General features: G+C 35.3%; 1 protein-coding gene across 2 annotated transcripts in view; it reads left to right on the top strand.

Moving 5' to 3' along the window:
- Positions 1 to 24,038, top strand: part of OSTN (osteocrin) — a 56,241-nt gene extending 32,203 nt beyond the window's left edge. For both annotated transcript variants that reach the window (XM_082393407.1, XM_082393408.1), the window contains exons 3-5: positions 956 to 1,170; positions 20,020 to 20,116; positions 23,860 to 24,038. In XM_082393407.1, coding sequence (XP_082249533.1) covers positions 956 to 1,170; positions 20,020 to 20,104 — 300 coding nt within the window. In that variant the 3' untranslated portion in view covers positions 20,105 to 20,116; positions 23,860 to 24,038. The remainder of the gene's footprint in view (positions 1 to 955; positions 1,171 to 20,019; positions 20,117 to 23,859) is intronic.
- Positions 24,039 to 24,114: the final 76 nt, after the last annotated feature.

Here is a 24,114-nt window from a genome sequence, read left to right as displayed (position 1 = left end):
ACTCCAGATTGCTAGCAGGAGAGTTTTCTGAAATGCTGTGATTGCGCCTGAGAAAGGAAGACAGACTTCACAAACTGGAAGCTTATACTTTTATGATTTGGATGACATGCCAAGTGGCAATATGCGTAAATAAACAAATAAACAAGAAATCTGACATGGGACAATAAAGTCCTTGGGATAGGTCTGACTCATCATAGACACTCATTAATATTTGTTAGTAAATCTCATGGGTGGAGATGCTAAGCTCCTTCAAGGCACAGACTGGATTTTACTCATTTTTGTATCTCTTGGGTCTAACGCAGGACCTGCACAGTGGATGTTTAGTGGCTTGAATCAGTAAGGAATGAATGAGTGGTGAAAAGAAAATAACATGAGGTTTAGATTTTTTTCAGAATTCATTCAATAAATATTCAGCAGAAATTTATTGAGTACTAACTATGAGCAAAATACTGGGATAGGCATTGAATAGAGCAGACAAAAGACTAATTAGACATAGTCTTTGCCCTCAAGTTACTCACAATCTAATAGGCAATACAAATATATTGTAGCTAATCTAATACAAGGGAAAATGTAATGATTACAGTGATGAAAGAAGTATAGATAAAGTGCTTTTGGAGTAATAAGGAAGGATGCAGTTGTTACCGGGAAGGAATCTGAAAGAATAATCAGTTATACTAAATTTTAGAGGCAGGCCTCCTTTAGAGGAGTTTACCCCTTTTTTTTATTCTTTGTGTGTATGTGTATGTGTGTGTGTTTGTGTTTTGTTTCCTTTTCATTTCTTTTGGATAAACCTCATCTCTATGTGTTTTTGTCCCCAAAAGTCTTTCTCTCTGGATCATAACTCATGAGAAATCAAGGTTCATGACAGGCATGTCAGCTAAAAATAGCAAAAGCCAAATGCAGATGATTGTTCTTCTTCTTGTTAATGAATGGAATCACCTTTCCTGCCCTATAGGCCTTTGATTCTAGAGTCTTAGATGTTCAGTCACCACCCACAGTCAAGGAAGAGAAATCAGCCACTGATCTGGCAGCAAAACTCTTGCTTCTTGATGAACTTGTGTCTCTGGAGAATGATGTGATTGAAACAAAGAAGAAAAGAAGCTTCTCTGGTTTTGGTTCTCCCCTGGACAGACTCTCAGCTGGCTCTGTAGATCATAAAGGTAAACAGAGGTAAGTGAACTCTTAGAGAAGGAACATTTTCATTTTCTAATTCTTGCACTCTGAGTTCAGAAACAGAGAAGTCCACATTAAAAAAATACAATGAAAACCTTGTAGGTAAATAGATTTAAAAGTGTCTTAGCTAATTTCTGAGTTTAATGGCATCATTTTAGAAATAAGTTTTAGGGAGCAAAATAACTGCTACAGTATGCACTAATATTTTTGTCAAAATGCTTTCTGAAGAAGATTCTGTTACATGTAAATATAAAGTAGCTCTTATAAGACATAACAGCATTTGGGAAGCAGGGGGAAACATGTGTCCTATGAGATAAATGTTCTGGTCAGTTGCATTTTCTATTTAATAAAGGTAACCACAGTACCATTTTATTTTTACCCTTGTTACACAACATTCCAAATGATGTGAGTAAGTCCCCTCTCCTATACCAAGAAAGCAGTGAAGAGCTCTCAGGACCTGGAGTCAGGACACATGTGTTTAAGTCAAATTTCTAAGCATTTCTAGCCATGTGACTTGTATAACAATCTTATTCTCTGTGATCCTCAGCTTATTCATCTGGAAAATGGGGATAATTACTTACCTCTATAAAAATCAAATGAGTACTTTGTAAACTGTTAACTGTTATAACAGAATTAGAGTAATTAAATCTCTCTTTAATCATTGAGTTTCAGTACTTTAAAGCAGTCATTCCAAACTTAATTCATTTTCTACCCCCTCAGTATCTGTTCCTCATGCTGTACATTTCACAGCAGCAGTGACACAAGGATCACCCAATTCCCCAAATTCTGGAATTTGGGGAATTTACTAGGATCCCTTTTGCTCACCAGGATTCCATTTGCTTACTTTAAATATTCCATTATTCACTAAATTCTCTAAATCCTACTTGTTTTATATGTTTAATATCTCCAGAATATCCTTTTACATTAAGGCTTTACTAATTCTGGCCTAAATAATCTTTTTGACATGTTTTCTTTCTCCAGTCTTTCCCCATCTCCACTTCCACCACCATCCTCACCCCTTTACTGGTGAATGCATCCTTTACTCTGCTATCAGGGGGATCATCTAACACAAAAATCTTTTCATGAAAAGTTCCCATTGCTTACAAGATAAAAGCAAACTCCTTTAGGAAATTCTATGAAAATTTTCATAATCTGGCACCTCTTTTCTTCCTGCACTCATTTCCACATCCTTTAGTCCGGTTTCACTTGGTTACTTGGAGTTCTAGGACACATCACTTTTGTTCCTGGTCTGTGACTTTGCTTTTGCTCGATGATTCTCATCAATACAAGATGCAATTTGCTAGGCTTCTGAAAGATTCTCAAGGTTACACTAGGAAATAAAATCATCACTTTGGGACTATAATTTATCCAACATGTACTTGAAAAAAATACCACACATGTATTTTGAAATTCAGGTCGTATTCTAATTAAACAAATACAAGTTAGTTCCACTTATGTTCTAGGCACTGTGTTGGGCTACGGTGGAAAAAAGAAGGAAAATATAGTCTTTGTCCCTCAAAGAGATCACATACCAATAAGAAACAGAAATATTTATAACAAATTATAACACAAAGCAAGAAGAGAGGCAATTTTTAAAGAAGGTTATAGAAAGCCAAAGGTCAAGTGGAGAAAATATTGTGCCTTCTAATAAATAGTATTTCTTTGATTCCTGGATCTTGCAATACAGTCTATAAAATAATTTGAAAGTCAACATGTAAACATTTATGTAAATATTTATATATGAATTTATAATAGCATACATAGCATATACACCAAATATTTATTACATAAATCTTATAAATATATATAATCTACATTGAGATTCCATCATAACAATTTCTTTAGGAAGTGTCATAGATACTATATTAGGAGATATAGTCTATCTAACATAGCTTGGCTTGGAAGAAAAGGAAATTGGCAAGCACTTAGTCATTTGAACAGATTTTCACATATAAAGGCTAAAAATAAACTATTATAAGTGTGTAAAAAATTATGGAATATTGTTCTCATGAGTACTTCCTGAGGAAGCTACTGGATGAAATTCTTCAAACAATCAAAATGACTGGAGAAGTAACATCATAAGAATTGGTGTGAACGTAACTTTAGAATTAAAGTGTGATGATGGTTCCAAAAAAAAAAAGAGTGCCATGTGTTATAGTTATGCAGTCTGACAATATAGATACAGCAAAGTATCAAGCAATTCAGGGACAGTAGAGGGAGCATATGAAATTTAGAATGAGTTTTTGATTGCTTCATAGCTATTAACTGAGAATAAAAGGATATTACAACAAATAGTTGCTTGCAGACATGGAGAAGAAGGGAAAACGTGGAATTTTCTCTTTATAGAATCTGTACAGCTAAAGCAATGAAGAAACAATAGAATTAGTAGATGTAGAAATTCTCCTTTATAGAATTATTCCAGCTAATAAATGAAGAAGGAGTGGTAGTATTAGAATGTCTCTATTTTGCAAACCCTAATGAAATGATGGCTTTCGACAATGATTGTCAGTTTCTGCTAGCATCACAAGAGGAAAAACAGTGAGTCATTATATGCTCCCTGATGGAAGAACTCAACACTACCCATATAACAGAATTGAAAAAAAAAAAATGTCTTGCCTCTACTTCTACCTGCCAATTTCCAGGAAATATAGAAGACAAAGAAATGACTTCAGAAACATTATAGGGAAGCAAACAGCAATTCAGACTGTAGAAAACAGCAGAATAAATAACCTAGTTTCTTCAATAAATAATTTACAAAGATTTGAAGAAAAACAAGAGATGGAGGAGGGAAGGGATCCAAAAGATCAAAGTAGATTTAAGGGACTTATTAACTAGTCACAATTTTGGGGGGTTGTAATTCAAGCAATGGTCTGTTTAAAAATTAACATGTGTAAGAGACAATTGTGAATGTGCACTGAGGCTACTTAATGATTTTAAGTAATTATTGTCTCTTTTAAATATGAAAATGGTACTGTGGTTACATTAAAAATTAGATTTATTGTTATTTAAATATTTAGTTGTAAGTATTTGTCTGGGATTTGCTTCAAAATAATACAGGAGTGGGAATGGAATAAATGAAACAAGACCTACCATAATCAGTAATTGTTGACTTGGAATGATGCATACATGGGAGTCTATTATACTATTCTATTTTCGCCCGTGTTTGAAATGTTTCATCACAAATTAAAGAAATGAAATTAAACAATAAGATAAACAAGAGATTAGACCTGGCAGAAGAGTAAATACATTCACCATATGATAACGCTAAGAAAATGACTCAGAATATATCACAAAGGTATGGAGAACAGAATGAGAAATTATAACATACAATTTAATCTAATTAGAGTTTAATGGTGATAAGTAGAAGAGAATCACTATTTAAAGAAATTATGGGTATTTTTTCAATAATTTTCCAAAAATGGTGAAAAAAGATGATTTGCCGAATTCCGTAATAACAGCAAATTTTGACCCAAATAACTAGTACTATTTTTGAAAGGTTAATTGGGTTAAGAAAAATTATTCTGTTAAAAGGAAGCCAGGTAAGAGATGGCTTAAAGGCCTGAACATTCAGGGCATGTTCTTGGGATGACTAAATAGCATGGTGTAGGTTCAGCAGCAATCATTCATATTGTTGCCCTCTGGACTGTGCAGTACAAAACCTATATAATCTTAGTAAGTGTCTCTGGAACCAGATTGTGATGGTCCCATTGAGTGTTGTATAAAGAAAGGATATTAGTAATTAATGATCTTCAGAGGTCAAAACTGGTCAATTTTCTTTTTCCTTTTTCTCTACCTTTCCCTTCACCTCCAACTACTTCCAGAAGGTTGGAAGTGTTAAGGACAGCTAATGCATTTGCACAGAAGTTTACGCATGAGCTTGAAAAATTGAGGACTTCCCCTAATCAAGACTCTATATTTTGTTTCATGACTACAGTTAGAATACAGAGACTCTGCTCCTTTGTACTCTATGGCTTAACAACAAAGGTGACCTCCTATATCAGGACTGTTTTATTTAGCATTTATTTAGAATGACATATACAAATTAATAGTTTTCTTTTTTACATATAATTTATTTATGTCTTTTATGCTTTTATTTTTGATAGTGGATGTTTTACCCCCTTTTTTTTTTTCGTAGCTTTTTTTTTTTTTTTTTTTTTTTATTTATTTATTTTTGGCTGTGTTGGGTCTTCGTTTCTGTGCGAGGGCTTTCTCCCGTTGTGGAGAGTGGGGGCCACTCTTCATCGCGGTGCGCGGGCCTCTCACTGTCGTGGCCTCTCCTGTTGCGGAGCACAAGCTCCAGACGCGCAGGCTCAGTAGTTGTGGCTCACGGGCCTAGCCGCTCCGCGGCATGTGGGATCTTCCCGGACCGGGGCACGAACCCGTGTGCCCTTCACTGGCAGGCGGATTCTTAACCACTGCGCCACCAGGGAAGCCCTGTTTTACCCCCCTTTGAATTAGATTCCATGAACACTTCCTGTGAGATTTTCCTTCAGGATTCTTTTTTTATTCAGGAATTCCTGTTCTTGGTCTTAAAGCAAACATTAAATCTGTCTATTAGAGATTTGGAAAACAATGGGAGATAAGTAATAGATATTGCATAATATATTTCTATACACATTCTTGAGTTTTAATTGAAAAATAATTTTAGATTTCTTTCGAAGTATAATGCTAACTCAAACAACATTAAATGTTAAATTTTTCTATCATCTGTTGCAAAGATATTTGAGAATCATTTAAATGTATATGATAAAGTCACAGGACTAAAATGTGTGTTTTCCTACATTTACTAGCAAGAATATACAGGTTAGAGTTTTGCAACTATTTTATTAAAAGATTTCTAAAAATTATCGTAATTTTGCTTGGGAGAGCTGTACATAATGTTATTTGCTGTTCTTTGATTACATTATATGAGATAAGACCTTTGGTCCTTTAGTCCAGATAGCTTTACTACTTCTTTACTTGCTTTTGAATTATTCACAAGGCCAGGATTATCTTGTTACCTTACTATGCATGAACGTATACAGAACACTTTCTTTGTTGCTTACAAACACTTGTGATGTTCATGTATATGCCATCAATTTTTCTCCTTCTCGGGGCATGCATTTTCTATTTTCTCATACTCACCGAGAGAAGGTTATAGGTCTGAGATCCATTTTCCATACTGTAGCCCAAAGATTTCACCCATCACTAAATCTAGGAATTCATAAGCTCTTTCTGTGTCGTGGGCCACTGTGGACCCCTTCTCAGAATATTGTTTTTAAATGGATAAACGTCATGAGTTCATAGGTTACTAATATATAGAAACAGAATTATCATAATACTTAAAATGAATTTGTAATATGGCAACATATATGCTTCTTTATTAATGCATAAAATAAGATCTAAAAGACATGTCTAAATAACAATAAATTCAAGTAGTGCTGAACATAAAAACAATTTCAAAGTATCTGTAATGATAAAAACGTCGTCTGAATGTATCTGTGATTTCTACTGTGACAAGGGTTTACTTACTACTAACACCATTGTGATTTGTTCTCTACATTCATAACTGAAACAAATGCTATATTTCGATTAGAGGATAATGAGACTAAAGGTGTAACATTTCCCATCCATGTTTATGGATCCTTGAATTACATGACCCCAGATTTTAAAACTCTGTCTCACGCATATGAAATGCATTATTTTATTTTCAATTACTATATTCAGAAAAGAAAAATTTTAAACTCTGCTTTTGAAAATGTGAAGAATGAATGAACAGCTAGGGAAAAAGAAAAAAGAAAACAAACAAACATAAAAAATACCAGGGCAAAGTCCATGTCAGATCATCATAAAATGAAGCAAAGAACCATCTGTTGTTTCCTATTTTATATCATATTTAACATTTTTTTCACCTGAATATGACACTAGCTTCATTTTCAATTGGATGTGCAAGTTACTTTAATTCTCAGGGCAGAGTTATCTCAACTATGCTTTGAAGTTCAAAATATTTCTTCATTCGGTTCACTTGTTTAAAGCCTGAAGTTAATGGTCATTCAGCTTATGAAAAATAAAAGGAAGCAGCTATGACCATATCCCTAGCAAAATCGTATCTACTATTTGAATGACACTTTAATATTAGAAGGTATTGGAATTTTTCTAAAGGGTGGTTTCTCTCACTTCTTCACACAACACTGAAAATGCCTTGTAAAATATTAACAAAAATAATAATACTTTATATCTGAATTTAATTAGGATAATCATTTTCACAACTGTTATTGTTTTAATTCTCCCATTAATATTTTGAGGTCAGCAAAGCAAGTAATATCATTGTGTCACTCGGGGTTCCTGCAGGAAACAGGCAGGAAACAGGAAACATTTGAAATAGGAAAATTTGAGAAGGATTTAGACACAGGAAGACTATTTACAAAAGGCTGGGTAGAAACAAATCATAATGGATGGCACAACAGCCCAGGACCCTGGTCTGAAGAGTCAGTTGCCTTGGGAGAAGCCGTGACCTTCAGTTAGGAGAAAGTGATCTTGCAAGGAGGCAGCGAGAGGAAAATTATTCTGACTTCACTTCCTCTCTCCTTCCAGTCTCTTCTGCCAAGGCTGCCCATTAGGCCTGTCCCAAACCAAAGCCAGGGAGCACAGGCACTTTTCTGGGATCCAGAGAGGTTAGTTTCCTTGACTGAAAGTAGGGTGAGAAAAGTCAGAGAGTGTATCTGGAGAACAGATGGAAGACACCCAGTACAGTTATATACATTCTATAGATTCAGGTCAATAAACACTTTGCTCTCTAACATTGTTATTATAACCGCTTAATTGAAAGAGAAGACTCCATAGAACATAATTAGAAAAGCAACTTTATCCCTCACCCACATGCATTCAAACCCATTCAGTAGGAGTTGTTTCCTATCTCTTGGGTAAAAACACAGGCAGGTACTATGACCCTACAGGTCACACTGAAATGATAAAAATTCGTCTCATCACTTTTACTAGAAAAACAATCATATTTCAGTAATTAAAATAATAAAAATAATATGTTTTAGCCCAAACTATGAATATTATTAAAGTTTCTCCTTTTCAAGCTGGAAAGCTACACTGGGAAGAGGTTTGTGGTCAGTTTGTCCTCACCCCTTCCCCTACCACACTGGGCTGCCTTATGTTTCCTCCAGTATTGGGGATGTGGGTGCAGAGAAGTAAAGAAAAGTCTTACTTGACTGATGCTATCATGACTTGACTTTTGTGCTCTCTGGCCTCAGTAAATGCTCAAAGATGACTCCTCACCATGGGCCGTTTTGTGGGGTCACTGCATAACCCCCATAGGGAACACTGACATAAATACCTTGCCTCCAGCAATGCTTCTCTTTCAGCAGGTCAGTTTTGCTCTTCACCTTCATCCTACCAGCTCAGTTTCTTCATTTGACACCACCAGCAGCATCCTGCTGAGGCCGCCTCACCCATAACCCCTGGCCAAAAGCCCTTCAGGGAAGTTTCCTTTTATAATTAACCTAGGCCAACTCTACCCACATGCTCGCTCTACATCTGTTCCACAGAAAACCCACATCCTTGACTCTGGTCACTGAAAGTAAAGCTGTTGCTTATATAACCACTTCTTCACTCTGGCATCGAGCCAATTCTTACAGCATCCTGCCCTTTAGATTTCATAGTCTGTTCTGTGAGGTCTACCCTGCTTCAATGGGTATATGCAAACTTTTCTTGAAGCCCTTTCTCTATATGAAAGAAGAGGGAAATGTCACCATTCTCCAGAAACTTGCTCCAGAGAAATTCTCCTTCTTTACCTATTCAATATCAATCTTTTTATTGGATTAAGGTTGAGGAAATTAGTTTGTAACAACCTCCTTTACAAATAGTGCATAACTTTAGCACCTTACTTTGGAATGCAAGAGAAAGTACCACAGTTTTTTTTTTTTTTTCCCCCTTCAACTTTTCTAGGCCACAGCCAAAACTGAGATAGAAAGAATCCAATTATAACATTCTGATACACTGGGGTTTTTTTTATTCCTAACACCCTAAGAAGATATTAGCCCCATTTTATTAGTATATTTTCACAGATATAAAATGATTTCCTTGGCATAATGTAGCTACAACATCAAGTTGTTGAACTCCAAGTCCAATGACTTTCCACTGAAATAAGCTGCTTATGATAAAGAAATTAAAGTTATATGTGAATAAGGCACTTGTCCAAGGCCAGGAAAAGTGAGATTCACTTAGAATGCATACATTAAATAAATCATTTTGAAAAACTGTACCAACGGTATATGTGTTTCTATCCAAAGCCAGACATAAGGTTCAGACTAAAGTTGAGAATAGCAATTCCAACTTCAATTTGTCAGATATGATTGCACTTCTTGATGACCATGCCAAAGATTAAAGGTGAAAATCCTAACATTTCACCTTTCTACTTCATTGTGAAGCAATGTCGCAGGCTGAGACCAACCTAGGTATCTCATGATTTTTGCTACTTTTTTCCAGCACGTAATTGTTAATACCCAAAGGAGGTACTTCAAAATGGGCTCCATTTCATAGTGAAGAACACAGAGAAAGGATTCAGAATGTGGTGCCCTATTTCCATGTTTCCTTCCTCATATTTAAAAGCCTGTCTGTACTATAGGAAATGCACTTGAGCATTGATCTTGGGTCATTTTTCCCAATAATTGTTCTTTACTGCTTGCCTCTTACACCCCAGCTCAACTCCATGGAAAGAGAGAGTTCCTTTACCTTTTCTCTCTACCCTTCATATATGAAGGTTTTAAACTTTCTCCTAAAAGGGATAATACTTGATTCCATATATGGGCTTTGAAATGTACATTACCTACTCCCCCAAAAAGAAAATTCTAGAAGACATTTTTGTGTAAATTCATTTGCTGGATAGAAGTTTTGAGTGTCATCAGACCCTCAAAGAGGCTCATGAGCCAAGCAAATGAAAATCCTTTCTGCCTAATCCTACAGCTCTACAGTAGTTTCCAAATCAAGCATGCCTGGGTTACTTTACAGTGAACCCTTTAAATCTCATTTTTTCATTCCAGTGCTCCTGGTTTGTTTCTGAATGCTTGTTCGTATGGCCCTTTCCTTGGGATAATACTTCAGAAGCTGACATTATGCCTAGTCAGCACCATCATCATACGTTTAATAGAATCTATTTAACATTGAATTACCACTTTTGAGACAGAACTCCAAAAGTCATAAGTCAACTGTGTGCTAATGAAGTAGCAGTTTCTTTCATCATTCTAAACATATCCCATTTATTTAGTCATATTTCTCAGCCTTGTGTTTCCACGTAGAGAAACTCCAGTTAAGGAAAGACTGGCCCCAAGCCCCACCACTTAATTCACTCCTTCTCAAAGGAGAAGTAATCACGTACTTCATAGGTCAGTTTGCGAGGAGTAGTTGAGCATGTTTAGCTCATCCCTTTTCTTTCTGTTTTTATTTGATAATTATGACTAATTGTGTAAATCCATCTAATCCTCAAATGAGATGTAAGAAAGTCATTTAAATGCAAATTAAAGTCTTATTCTACATTCAGCTTGATCAAAATGACATTTTGATTTCTCCACATTGATCATTCATATCTTATTTCTGTATTGCTTCTGAAGGTGGACTCAGGAAAAAAAGGCATTGTGTATTGGCCCTTAAAAACTACATCATCACTCAGACTTAATGTGGTCCTTCATCAGAACATTCTGGAATTTGAATTTGAAGGCCTAATTGTCTCTTTTAAATTTAAACATGACTGTGGACTTTAATGATTTCTCTTTTCATTCTTTACAGGGACTTGCTGAGTCTCCTTCATTTTACTCTGTCTCATACATCAGTTTTTCCAAGCTCATAAATTTATATCTAACTTCCTATAGTCATTTATTAATTCTGTAATTTTAAATTGTGGTAACCAATATTGCAGGACTTAGGGGTCAACATTTGTTTTATTGTTTTCATATGCCCCATAAGTTCTTCCTGGAACCCCCAGACTTGGCTGTGATCTCTTCTCTTGTGGAATCCCAAAGCACTTTGAATCTTACCATATTAGATCTCTATTGTTATGCAAACAAGTTACCCAAAACGTAGCAGCTTAAGACAATAGTAAACATTTATGTTCTCACTCAGTTTCTGTGCATAAAAAATCTAGGAAAAGTTTGCATGGATGATTCTGGTTCAGGGTCTCTCCCAAAGTTACAGTGAAGAAGTTGGCCAGGGCTGCAGTCATCTGAAGGCTACATGGGGCCTGGGGATATCCATTTCCAAAACGGCCCACTCTTAATGCTGATGACAGGACGTCTCAGTCCCTCACTAGCTGTTGCCAGAAGGCCTTAGTTCATTGCCATGTAAACCTCTCTATAGGGCTGTGCGATGAACTTAGGAAATGGCAATTGACTTCCCCTAGAATGGGTGATCCAACAAAGCAAGGCAGAAGCTGCAATAATTTTCATTACTTAGCTTTAGAAGTCATTTCCACAATATGCTATTGGTTACAGAGGTCAGCCCTGTTCAGTGTGGAAGGAGACTGCATTACAGTAGAATTATTGGGGTTTATCTTGGAGCCTGGCTACTATACTCACCTAAGCTTTAAAGTATACTTATTTAATTCTGTGTTTTACTCATCTAAATTACTGAACTATTTAAATGAACATTCTCTGTTAGCCATTACTATACTTTCCCTTTTTGCTGTTACTCAATGTTGGTAGAGCTGCATGCCCTTCTTGAAAGGGGCCAAGCATTTTATTGTCCCTTTAAGATGTAACAGCAAATCAGACTATTGTTTTTAGGGAACACCCTCCACACTCTGATTCCTAAGTTTCTTTCCTTGGAACTCAAAACAGTAAGCAGGATCAATAAAAATTGTTGTGTATCCTACAACTGGGGGAAAAAATGTTTAAGTTCACATGAAACAACTACTAAAATTAACAAAGTATCTGTTCACAAAATAAGCCTTAAAATTTTTAAAGGCTTGGTTATCATACAGAACATATTCTCAGACCATGACATAATTAAGTAAGTAACAAAAGGATACCTAAAAAAGAAGGTACAGTTCTCAACTCATTTCATGAGAATAGCATTATCTGGACACCAAAACCATGTGTGGAGAGAACAAGAAAAGAAAATTACAGGACAACTTCATTAATAATTATAGATATGAATTCCTACCAAAAAAATCAACAAAACAATTCCAAAAATATATCAAAAAGATAATACACCAATATCATGTTGGGTTTATCACAAAAATACAGTACAGTGTTGATTTGCTTTAGAAAGTCAAATAATAGAACTAATAAATTGAAGAAATAAAGCCATATCATCTCAAAAGATGCAGAAATAGCATTCAATAAAATTAAACATCTATTCATGATCTAAATCACCAGTGGACTAGTAACAGAAGGGGCCTTTTTTAACCAAATAAGGGACTCCTATTAAAAAATCCTGCAACATATATTCTTAAATGATAAGCAACAACAAATCCAATAAATTATTGAAGGTCTTTATGGAGAAAATTATAAAAATATATGAAAAGGCATTAAAGATAAACTAAATAACTGATCTCGGATAGTAAGATTTAATATTATAAAGATTTCAGTTTTCTCCAACTTGATTTATACCTTAGATTCAATACAATTCCAGGTAAAACTGCAAAAGGATTTCCCATGAAACTTGACAAGGTGAATCCAAAATTTATGAATAATTAGGTGTGAATATAGAAAAAAAAAGGAGAAATATGACCCTTATGTCACTCCATAAATAACAAATAATTTTAAAAGGTTTAAAAATATAAATGTGAAAGGCAAAACTGCAAGAGGTTTTAGGGCAACATAGGATAATATTTTTGTAACATTAGAGGTGATTTAATGAACAAAATGTAAAAATATTGATAAATTTCAAAACAAAATTAAAGATTTTCATAAAAGACACAATAAAGAAGATTAACCACAAATGGGAAAGGATATTTGCTCATAATTGACAAGGTCTAATATTCAGAGTATAAGAAATTCTCCTACAAATCAATATTTAAAAGAAAAACAAACCAATAGAAAAACAGGCAGCAGACTTAAGTACTTCCAAAAGAAGAAATCCAAGTGGCCAATAAGCAAAGGGAAAGGTGAGCAACTTCATTAGTATTCACGGAAAGCAAACTAAGAACACAATGAGATACAACAACAAATGTACTAGATTGACAAAACTAAAAGTCCACAATGGGAAGGTTGACATAGATTTGAAACAATAGGAACTGTCATACACTGCTCTTGGGTGTGTAAATTGGTACAACAACTTTGGAAAACAGTCTGGAACTATGTAATAAAATTAAGTATAGGCATAACTAGCAATTCTACTTCTAAAAGTATACTGTAGAGAAATCCTTAAATGTGCATTACAAACATGTAAGAAAATTTCTAGCTGAACAGTACATAACAATAATGATAAAAAAAGAAAAAGAAATACCTCAAATTCCCATCCATGGTAAAATGTATTAATAAGCTGTTGTATATTCATTATTCATAAAATGAAATACCATATGACACTGAACATAAAAGAACTACATCTACCCATGACAACATGGACAAATCTCAAAACACAATATTTGCTGAAAGAAGTCAAGAAGTATTCACACATTTCTTTCAAATAAAATTCTAGAGCCATCTAAACTAACCAAGAGACTTTTGAACAAAACATATAGATTATAAAGAAAATAAAGGGAGATATTAGATCAAAATTCGTCCTACAGATTACCTCTGGGACGAAGTCATGGGAGGGATTCAACTTGGGAGGTGAAGTACTGGTAATACTAAAGTACTGGTAATATTTTATTTCTTAACTTTGTGCTACCAATAGGGATGTTTATTTTATTTTTTTAAACTCAACATAGGTGAATTTATAGACTCTTTGGTATGTATGAAGTGATTCTAAATAAAAAGTGTAAATATAAGTTTTCTAACAGTTGTTTTAGAATGGTGAACATCTTTAGAAATTGAATTATCAAAGAATATAAATTTTAAAGAAAATCCTATTTGGCTCAGGAAGTCTGTATTTTAGTCTGAAGTTTAAAATTATATTTAAAATAATCCATCCTCCTTATATTACTTTAATAGATATTCTTTACCCTTAAACTACCTTCAGAATATTTTAGAATGGAAAAGGTGGATTGTTTTAAATGGATGTATAATATAAGCCATGTCATACTGTTATTTTGTCACAAGAGGGACTAGATACTCAGAAAGTACGGTTTTCCCTTTTGGTCTTAAAAATATTTTTCTATGTTAACATTTATGTTTTATACACTGTGTATTACTGTCAGTGAATGTGTTGTAGATTGTAGTATGGTTATATATTTCATATCAGCAAAAATGTTAAGAGAAATACTAGTTTACCATTTTACTTCTGAATAGATAGAAACTGTGTAGAAATTATTTAACTTATTAAGGTATTGTTGTTTTTTGGTAAGTAGAAGAAATAAATAGAATCCAAGTCAACATCCCCTGGTTACTAATACTTTTTGGATCAAATCTGGGGGAAAGAAGGGAAGGAAAGAGTAGGGAAGAAGGAAGGAGAAAAAGAGTTTATTTGTGCTTTTTACCATACCACAACTCCCTCTAGTTTACTTGAGCAGGAAAAGTATATTAACCATAGTAAAGAAAGAAAAAAATGTTATTTTCATTTATTTTACCTTGACTTTTGAAAATATACATTGGTAGTATGGACCAATAAATGTTCTGTTCTAATTTATAATGATGCATGAAACCATCATACTTCTCTTTAAAAAAGTAAGAGGATTATTTTTTGTGACACTGTCCATTCTGCAGATGCTTTGGGAGGTCAGTTCACATGTGAGGCACTACTCTTTTCCCAGGTGCCATTTCCTTCCTCTTCTCATCGGTCCTTTGAACACCTGGAAGGGGCTGGTTTCTCACTTCTTCTTCTGTTTGTCTGGGACTTTCCCTGAGCATTTTCCTCCATCCCGGGATGGCTTCTACCTTACCCCTTCCCTGGAGTTATAACGGGGAGTTGTCCATGAAGGAATTTAAGGGCTCAAGGAATAAAAATCACATCAGTTTAATGTTTTTACGTATTAACCATTTATACTCAGCCCTAAATCATACAGACAAATGTATTCAGTTTTTTTTTATTTCTATGGCAATAAATTACCACAAACTTCTGGAATTAAGCCAACATAAATTATATTATCTTACAATTGTGTAGGTCAGAAGTCCAGGATATCCTCACCAAATACCATTCTAGACCAGCGGTCCCCAACATTTTTGGCACCAGGGACCAGTTTCATGGAAGACAATTTTCCCACAGTGGAGATGGTTCAGGCAGTAATGCGAGCGATGGGGAGCGATGGGGAACAGCAGGCGAAGCTTCGCTAGCTGGCCCGCCCCTCACCTCCTGCCGTGCGGCCCAGTTCCTAGCAGGTCCCGGACCGGACGGATACCGGTCCACGGCCTGGGGGTTGGGGACACCTGTTCTCGACAACTTTGATATGATTGATGGATAGCTAGTGGGTGACCCCTAAAATTCCTTCTGTATGCTGCTAAGGGCTTTCTCTTTCACCTAGTCTACCAGCAGGATACAGAGGAAGTCAAGAGATTAGCAGGCTGTGCTCCTTCTTGGAGGCTCTAGGGGAGAATTCATTTCCTGCTCATTTTAAGATGTTGGCAGAATTCGGTTCCTTTTGGTTGTAGGATGTAGGTCCTCGTTTTCTTTTAAGGATGTCTAGAGGCCACAGCGTTGCTTGATTTGTGACTTTCTCCTCCATCTTCCAGACTAGCAATGGTGGGTTAGGTCCTTCTCCGATTGCAGCTCCCTGACCCACTTTTCTTCAGGCATCGTCCACTTTTAAGGACTCCTCTGACTACACTGAGCCCACCCAGATAATCTAGGATAATCTTCTCATCTCAAGGTTTTTATTAATCCCATCTGCAAAGTCCCTTTTGCTATGTAAGGTAAATGATTTACAGATTCTATGGATTATGACACGGACATCCTTTATTGTGGCAGAGGAGGAGTGACCATTATTTTGACCACGAGGAAAATAACTGCTTAAGTGAGGAGTCTGTAAATCTACTTATGTGAATAAAAATTATTTTAAAATATCATGAAGACATTTTTCTTTTTATTCCAGCAGTCATTATTTATAATTACATCAGAAGACCTAAAGCACAACTGATATGCAAAGTTTCCTATGACTCTTGACCATTCACTCTATGCTAATTTTATAGCCCAATATGTTTCCCAATTGAATGTCAAGTTGAAAAATATGTAGTCAATTTATTATCATGATATCCAGAAGTGCAAACAATAGGCACCACTTAGGAGGGTGTGATTTTCAGAAACTTGAAGAATGGAGGCAGAGGTATGGATAGGTGAAGGATAAGCACTAAGTATTTTTTTTTCCCAGATTTTCCCGTATTGGTCATACTGTTGTCTAAGAGACAGTCCTATAAGATCATATATACAATGCTATCTACATTGACTAGCAAAACGAAGGGCCAACCCAAGAAGGAAGATAGATGTGAATCAGCAGAAAAGAAGGCTGAATTAGATTAAAAAGAAAAAAGAATAATAATAACATGTGTCTATTCCTACCAATATCATTTGAGGGTAAGCTCCCCATCAGGGTCACTTCCTATTTTTATCATCCTTGTATACACAGCACTAAGCACAGTACCTGGCATATTGAACGCATTAAATAAATATTAATTATCTTCAAATTAATTGTTTTAATTAGAATTAAACAATATTTATAAAATTTTCTATGTGCAAGATACAGTAATAAAAGTCCCTCATGTTTCCATTGTTCTCTATACTTTTCAGAGCTTTTTAAATGAATTATTTACCTAATAATGATATGAGGAACATTGATAAGACCTGGTAGTTAAGGCAAAAACTTGGCATCAAGAAAAATGAGAGAACTTTGTCCTCTACTATTCGTATAATATTAAATCCTTGTCATGTAACTGGCTCGTTTGTGGGTTCGAAAAGTTGCTAGGCATTTGCAGATGCCTGCTCCCTTGGTTTGGGTAAAAACTCAGGGCTTGTGGACAGTAAAAATATTTTTAGAAAAAAGTTACCTAGATAAATAGGCATCACACCCATCTGCTGTAGCCCGTGTGACACTATTTAAGCAGGCAGTGACATGCTGAAGAGCAGGAAATAGGTTTTAACCTGGAGGTCCCGGTGCTTAGCGCAGCTTCTCAGATAAAATACTAAGTGAATATAGGAGAAAATAAGAAACCTGCAGCGTTATGGTAGCAGAGGCATTTGAGCGCCTACTGTGACCCAGGCCCTGAGCCACACTCTAGAAGTTTTCATTTAATCCTCACCCAGCATTAGAGGTTGTGGGATCTTAGTTCCCAGACCAGGGATCGAACCCAGGCCCTCGGCAGTGAGAGCGCAGAGTCCTAACCATGGACTGCCAGGGCATTCCTTCAGACGACAGTACAATCTTAAGCAAAGGTAATGCCGTTTCTCCAGTGCTTCAGTCAGTCCGGGAGGCGTCTGCTCATCACTGATATCCAAAATTTCACAGGATGGCAAAGGTGGAAAACTCTGCAAAACCACTTCTGAAACCAGCGGTTCTGTACTGAGTTATTAAAAATAATAAAAAGTTACACAGGAGAGAAAGAGTTATTCAAACAAGTTTAACACCGTGATAAGAGCCCCAGTCCAGTTAACATTGTACCTTGTTGGGCTGTCATAATACTTCCTTAAAAACGTGTTATAAAGAAGGAAAAATGAAAAAAAGTTATAGTATATAATAAATGTCACTTACAAAAAAAAATCCTTGTCAATCTGACAGTACTTAATTATAGGTTTTTGAAAACAAAGACTATTACTGACTTATTGATCCCAAGACAGCTACAAAAGGAATCATACATAGTAGGTACATAGTAAATGATAATAGGAAAAAAAAACGTAGATTTTTTTTTTGTAGTTTTTTTTCATTTTTAGTGTTTAAATTACGTAGTATAATACTGACAATATAATGCAAGTAATTAGAAAGAACAAAAGAAGCTATTGGAAATGCTCTGAAACAAACCTTTTTTAACTCTTTAAGCTGTTGAATATTGATGAAGTTGTCTTGAGAGGTAATTAGTTTATCACTGAGATTTTCCAGTGATGAGCTCTATCATTGCTGGTCAAAAACTGAAGCAGAAATTCTTACATTTGGGGCGAGAATTAACTTTAAGACTCTTTCCTATTCCAAAACTATTTGACTGCTGGTAATGTTCTATTTCTTGATCTGGGTAGTTATTGTGCTTATGATCTGTATATGCCTCATGTTGTTCACTTAGAAAATACTTATCCTCTTTTCTGTGTGTATATTATGTCAATAAAAAGCCTAACAAATCTGTAAGTCAACTCCCTTCAGCTGTGAGATAAATCACTTATTTACATAGCCTTCTTAGCTTCTCCAGCTAGCAGGGCTGTCACCATGCTCAGGGGCTGGCATTTAAACTCTTTTTTAATTGACTCTAAACTAATCAGCAACTTAATTTGATCCATAAAGATCATGATGCAGTTTTAAGATCTCAGGACTCCCTTGGTGGGACTCTGGCCCGCCCCACTGAGATGGCACCTGATGACCTTTCATGAAAGGAATATGGATTTTGCCATGCTCTCAGAGGAGCTAGCAGTTATTTTTCTGTTGCCACCAAAAAGAAAAAAAAAAGAACAAACACCCAAAACTAACGGAACAAAAACCCCCAAACCTCTGTGGCTCGGGGTAAGTGCTCTGGGTAGATTTCTATCTTCATTAGGAAGACTGAAAACGTCTTTTAATTCCAAGGCCAGTGTATATTATGCATTCACAGCTCTGGGACCTCTTCTGTTAGGATTTTGACTTGATAGCACTAAGTGATGGCAATAACAAATCAAATTAAAATGTTTCTTTTTTTTTAATTAATTAATTTATTTATTTATTTTTGGCTGTGTTGGGTCTTCGCTTCTGTGCGAGGGCTTTCTCTAGTTGTGGCAAGCGGGGGCCACTCTTCATCGCGGTGCGCGGGCCTCTCACTATCGCGGCCTCTCTTGTTGCAGAGCACAGGCTCCAGACGCGCAGGCTCAGTAGTTGTGGCTCACGGGCCCAGTTGCTCCGTGGCATGTGGGATCCTCCCAGACCAGGGCTCGAACCCGTGTCCCCTGCATTGGCAGGCGGATTCTCAACCACTGCGCCACCAGGGAAGCCCCCAAAATGTTTCTTTTTAAAGAGATAATTTATAGAACATACAAACTGTAAGGCCTCCTGTAGGATTTTTTTAAATTTATTTTAATAATGAAGTATTTTTTTCCCAAACAATATTTGAGTACATATAACAAACATAGACCATCACATACAAAGCTTCTCTAGGTAAAATCTGAGTGAAGACCTGAGAGGCACACTTACCCCACATTCAGTCTTGGCATCAGCATCCTTTCCTCCCCCTCCTTTCCCAGGAGAACCATTCTAAGGGAGAGGTTGGGGAAAACCGCTGACCTAGTGCAATCTTCCTCAATTAACAGAGGAATACACCCAAATCTGAAGAGGGGAAAGGGACTTACCCAAACTAAACACTCAGCAGATTGTTATGTTGATAAGACCTGGCTTTTCATTTGGGCTATTTGATTTTGGATAAGTTATTTAATTTCTCTAAGCCTCAGTATCCTCTGATATAAAATGGAGGTAGTCAAACCTACTTCAACAGATGTTGAATAGATAAGAGATAGTGTCTGATGCATAGTGGGTGCTGATGAATGAGAACTATCACAGTTATTCCAACTCCAGAAGAAAGTCCCCAGATCTGCATGAAATAAAAGAGCAAAACTAATGATTGATAACTTGGACTTTAGCTTAAAAATGTTCTTTTTCGCTTGTTTCAGGAAAGTAGTAAATCATCCAAAAAGGCGATTTGGTATCCCCATGGATCGGATTGGTAGAAACCGGCTTTCAAATTCCAGAGGCTAATTGATTCCAATCGTGAGTACAATTTGAAGAAATATAATACCTGCAGGCTTTGATTAACATTTCACAATGGGCTAACTGATCCATCTTGGTTTGTAAATCCCCCTTTTGATTCCTTAGCTTATAAATTCGCTTTTTCAAACATTTCTGTACTTGATTAGTATATAGATGCTAAATAATTTAAATGACATTAAAAAAAACCATTCCTAGACCTACTTCACCCTAAAATAAAAGATTTAGTTATTCTCACAGACTTCTATGTAATTATTGAATATTAATATGCAAAGATTAAAATTCTAATAAACAATAAATCACTTTCATAAATATAGATAAATGTGTAGCAATCCCTCTACTATGAAGAAGACACATTCTAGTGACACACACAATTTTGTTGCTAATAACTACATTACCAGAATTATCATCATGAACACAGGAGAGAGAATGGTGTCGCAGAAAGGGTATTAGCCAAGGAATCAGGACATATAATCCAAATCCTGGTTCTGTCATTCATTATCTCATTTCCATCAAGATACCTTATTTCTCTACAGCTTGTACATTTAGATAGTAACATAAGGGTATTGTAGAGATTAAATTAGATTCTTGTACTAGTCCCAGAATGTATCGGACACACAATACGTGCAAGTGATAACAGCTTATATTACAGTTCTGAAAATTAACTCTGTGCTGAGTCCTATACTAGTGCTATACATGCATTGTTTAATTTACTCATCAGGTTCCATAAAGTAAGTACTGTTACTCTCCCAACATCTTGAGAAACAGTACAGTGTAAGGGGTAAAAGTGCCAGGTAGAGAGCTCAGGCTTTTTGGGTCAAATCCCAGGTCATTTATCTGTTAGCTGTGGCAACTTGCTTAAAGTCTAAAAACCTCTTTCATAAAATGAGGATAATAATAATTTCTACCACATTGCATTGTCCTGAGGATAAATGAACTGATATACATTAAGCACTTAGAATTGTGCCTGACATGTGTTAAGCACTCAATAATTATTATTATTATACAAATAAGTGGAAAGCTTAGATATATTAATTAACCCACAATGCCACATAGCTAGTAATTGATACAAGTATAATTCAATTCCAGAAAGCTTAAATTGTTAGCTTATATTTTAAACAATATATTTAATCACACATATTATATGTTTTAAATACTGAATATTTGTTGCATATAAAATCTAGGCAATGTATTTTCTCCCAATAGGGCTTACAGAGGGTGCATTCTTCCTTGCAAATAGATAAGACAACCCAGAACTGCTTTGACAATTTCAGGCTACAGAGAGAAAACTCTGCTTTCTGCTTTTCTCAAGATAATCCTCAGACCAATGATGCCCCAAAAGAATCACATTAGCCTTGATCCTCTTTTAATTTGTCATGTCATTTTTTTCTCCTCATCAAATACCCTCAACCACAATGAAAAGTCAATATTTTACCTGGACTTTCTCATTCTCAGAATGACTTATTTAAAATAAATATTTTTCTCTGTGGAGTTGTTGATCAATGAAGTTAAGAAGTTACTGAATGTCCATAAATAATGGGAGGACTTACTGAATACAGCCAATATCACTGCCTTTTGAGCAGCACCATCTTCAAAACTCAGACTGGACTGTCTTTATATCTAGAGATACACCAAGTATGGTCACTCTTGGGGCTGTTAACAATCACCACATTATATCTGAGTAGGAACTAACTGCTATCAAAAATCAAGTAACTCCTTGAAATTAGGGCCACAATCCTGTAGTTTCTTGAAGTATTGAGAACGTTATGACACTGAGGTTAAAATAATTAAGTTCAGTTGGTTTCCACAGGTATCCTATCACCTTTGCAACCCTTGATTATCACCCATTTTAGTATTTCTGAATTCATCCAAAACAGGTTATGATAAAAAGAATCATACAAGAAACTCATTTTTCCTATAAATTTTTATATGAAGTTTTAGACCATAAAAACTCCAGAGAGCTACTAAACTACGAAAAGGCCGTTGAATTAACATAATGTTTTCTGAGTCACTGTTGAGTGAAATCCAAATTAGTATATTATGTCCTTCACTTAACAGACTTTACAGAGTATCATGACAATCACTGTCCTTATTATTATAACCTCAAGAGAGTAATATCACAAAAAAAATGTTTAGAAAAGAACTTAACATCACATATTTTCTCTTCCTTTTTTCAATCATTGTGTGTTCACCTGCTCAACCATCGTTTCTATTCCTTACTTCCTGCTACTATCACCAAGATTTCTCAGACATTTTTTGACTTCCTCATGTGAAGTTTCATGTTTTATATTTATGAATAGTAAAAGCCATCAAAATATATTTCTGATTTCCATTCAACTTTTCAAAATTACTTTTGCTATGTTATTTCTTATTGTCACAATATTCCCTTGAATTAAACAGGAGATGTAATATGTGAATCATTTAATAGATAACTTGAGTCATTAAATAGTGTTCACATAATCACGCAGCTAAATCTTTTGAGATTCAAGAACATAACGTCTCATTTAACCTAAATCTTTTTTTTTTTTTTTAAACGAATGAGAACACGGGCTTTGAGAGGAAATTGATTTGCCCAAAATTTTACAGACTTCTGGACAAAGCAAGGTATAGGACCCAGTCTCTGGACTTCTAAGCCAACGTTCTCTTCATAACCCATAAGACCTGTGTGCTAAATTGTTATTGTTAACTTCACTGATTAACCATTTCTTAAGGAAACAGAAACAGTATCTCAGACTTTATGAAAATCTTTGTTTCACTTCTGTGGGAGTTGACGTACACTCATTTGGAGCAATTTTATTTGTGGGTTTTCACCTTCTGGATTTCAATATAAGTCTTCACACTAAAAATGAAACTGGTAGTAATCATGGAAGTTTTTCTTGGTTTGAAATCAAGTCTAGATACAGCTGCCATGTGTTACTTAGTTTCCAGAACAAATGCTAATCTCTTCCCTGATAGGCATTTTGGAAAGGAAGATAATCTGATTTTTACACAATGTCCTCCTCAGATCATTAATGTATTGGACCCAAGTTTTGAGTTTTTAATAGGCTTCAGTTCTAAGCAACTTGAATTAAGAGTGGTAAAGTTTCATAACTTCTCTAGATACAATTAGCAAGTTCTAGGTCTCTGCCGTTGAAATCAGGATGCCCACTTGATGAAATGTGATAGAAATATGACCATCAATTGTGCTACCCCGGCTGCCAAATGCCTTAAGACTTAATAATGTGAGGCAAACGTTGCTGTATTATACTGACAATTTTTATTTTAGAACAATATTGACACACTATCATTCAGATAAATTAACGTAACTCTCAAATAACAGAAATATTGTGTTTAAATACCAGTATATGGTTGGACCCTTTAAAAAGAGCAAAATGTACAATAATTATCACATGTTAATATAACAATAGAAGTAGTAATCAGATTTTCTTTATCATTCACTTGTCATGGCAACATCCTTTGAACCAAGACTGAAAACTCAAAATAAATAGAGGTACCGGAAGAATGGAAGTGTGGTTTCAGCATAAGCGCCTAGCTGTTACATTAAAAATATCCTTTTTTAATAAATTTTGATCTGAAATTATCATTTTGCATTATTGTCTCTGCAATAAAAATATGGTGCATAAGTAAAAGCTATAATGAAACCTCATGTAATTAGAGTTTTAGCTCTTCTCCACTGAAGTTGATGAATTTCCCCTTATCTACAGAGTTCACATTAGCTTTAACATTTTCAACTTTCATTTTTGCAGACACAACTTCCTTGGGTGAAATGTCACAGAAATATGGAAGATGCTTCGGTGAAGTTCTTCACACTCCTTAATGATTAAACTTCTAAGGAACCTTCTATAATCCTTTCCAGAGCTTTAACTTCAGTTCATCCCATCACAGTATTGTTGTAACTTCAATTAAATTGTGCAGATAATTTCAATGTATGGATATATTTTAAATATATATTTTAGTTATTCATGAACAACCTAGTTGGCCCCAAACCTTACTTTTCTAAG

This window comes from Balaenoptera borealis, assembly GCF_965194805.1.
Source record: "Balaenoptera borealis genome assembly, chromosome: 5".
Taxonomy (NCBI): Eukaryota; Metazoa; Chordata; class Mammalia; order Artiodactyla; family Balaenopteridae; genus Balaenoptera; species Balaenoptera borealis.
Note: the sequence above shows the minus strand (reverse complement) of the source record. Positions and strands in the feature narration are given on the sequence as shown.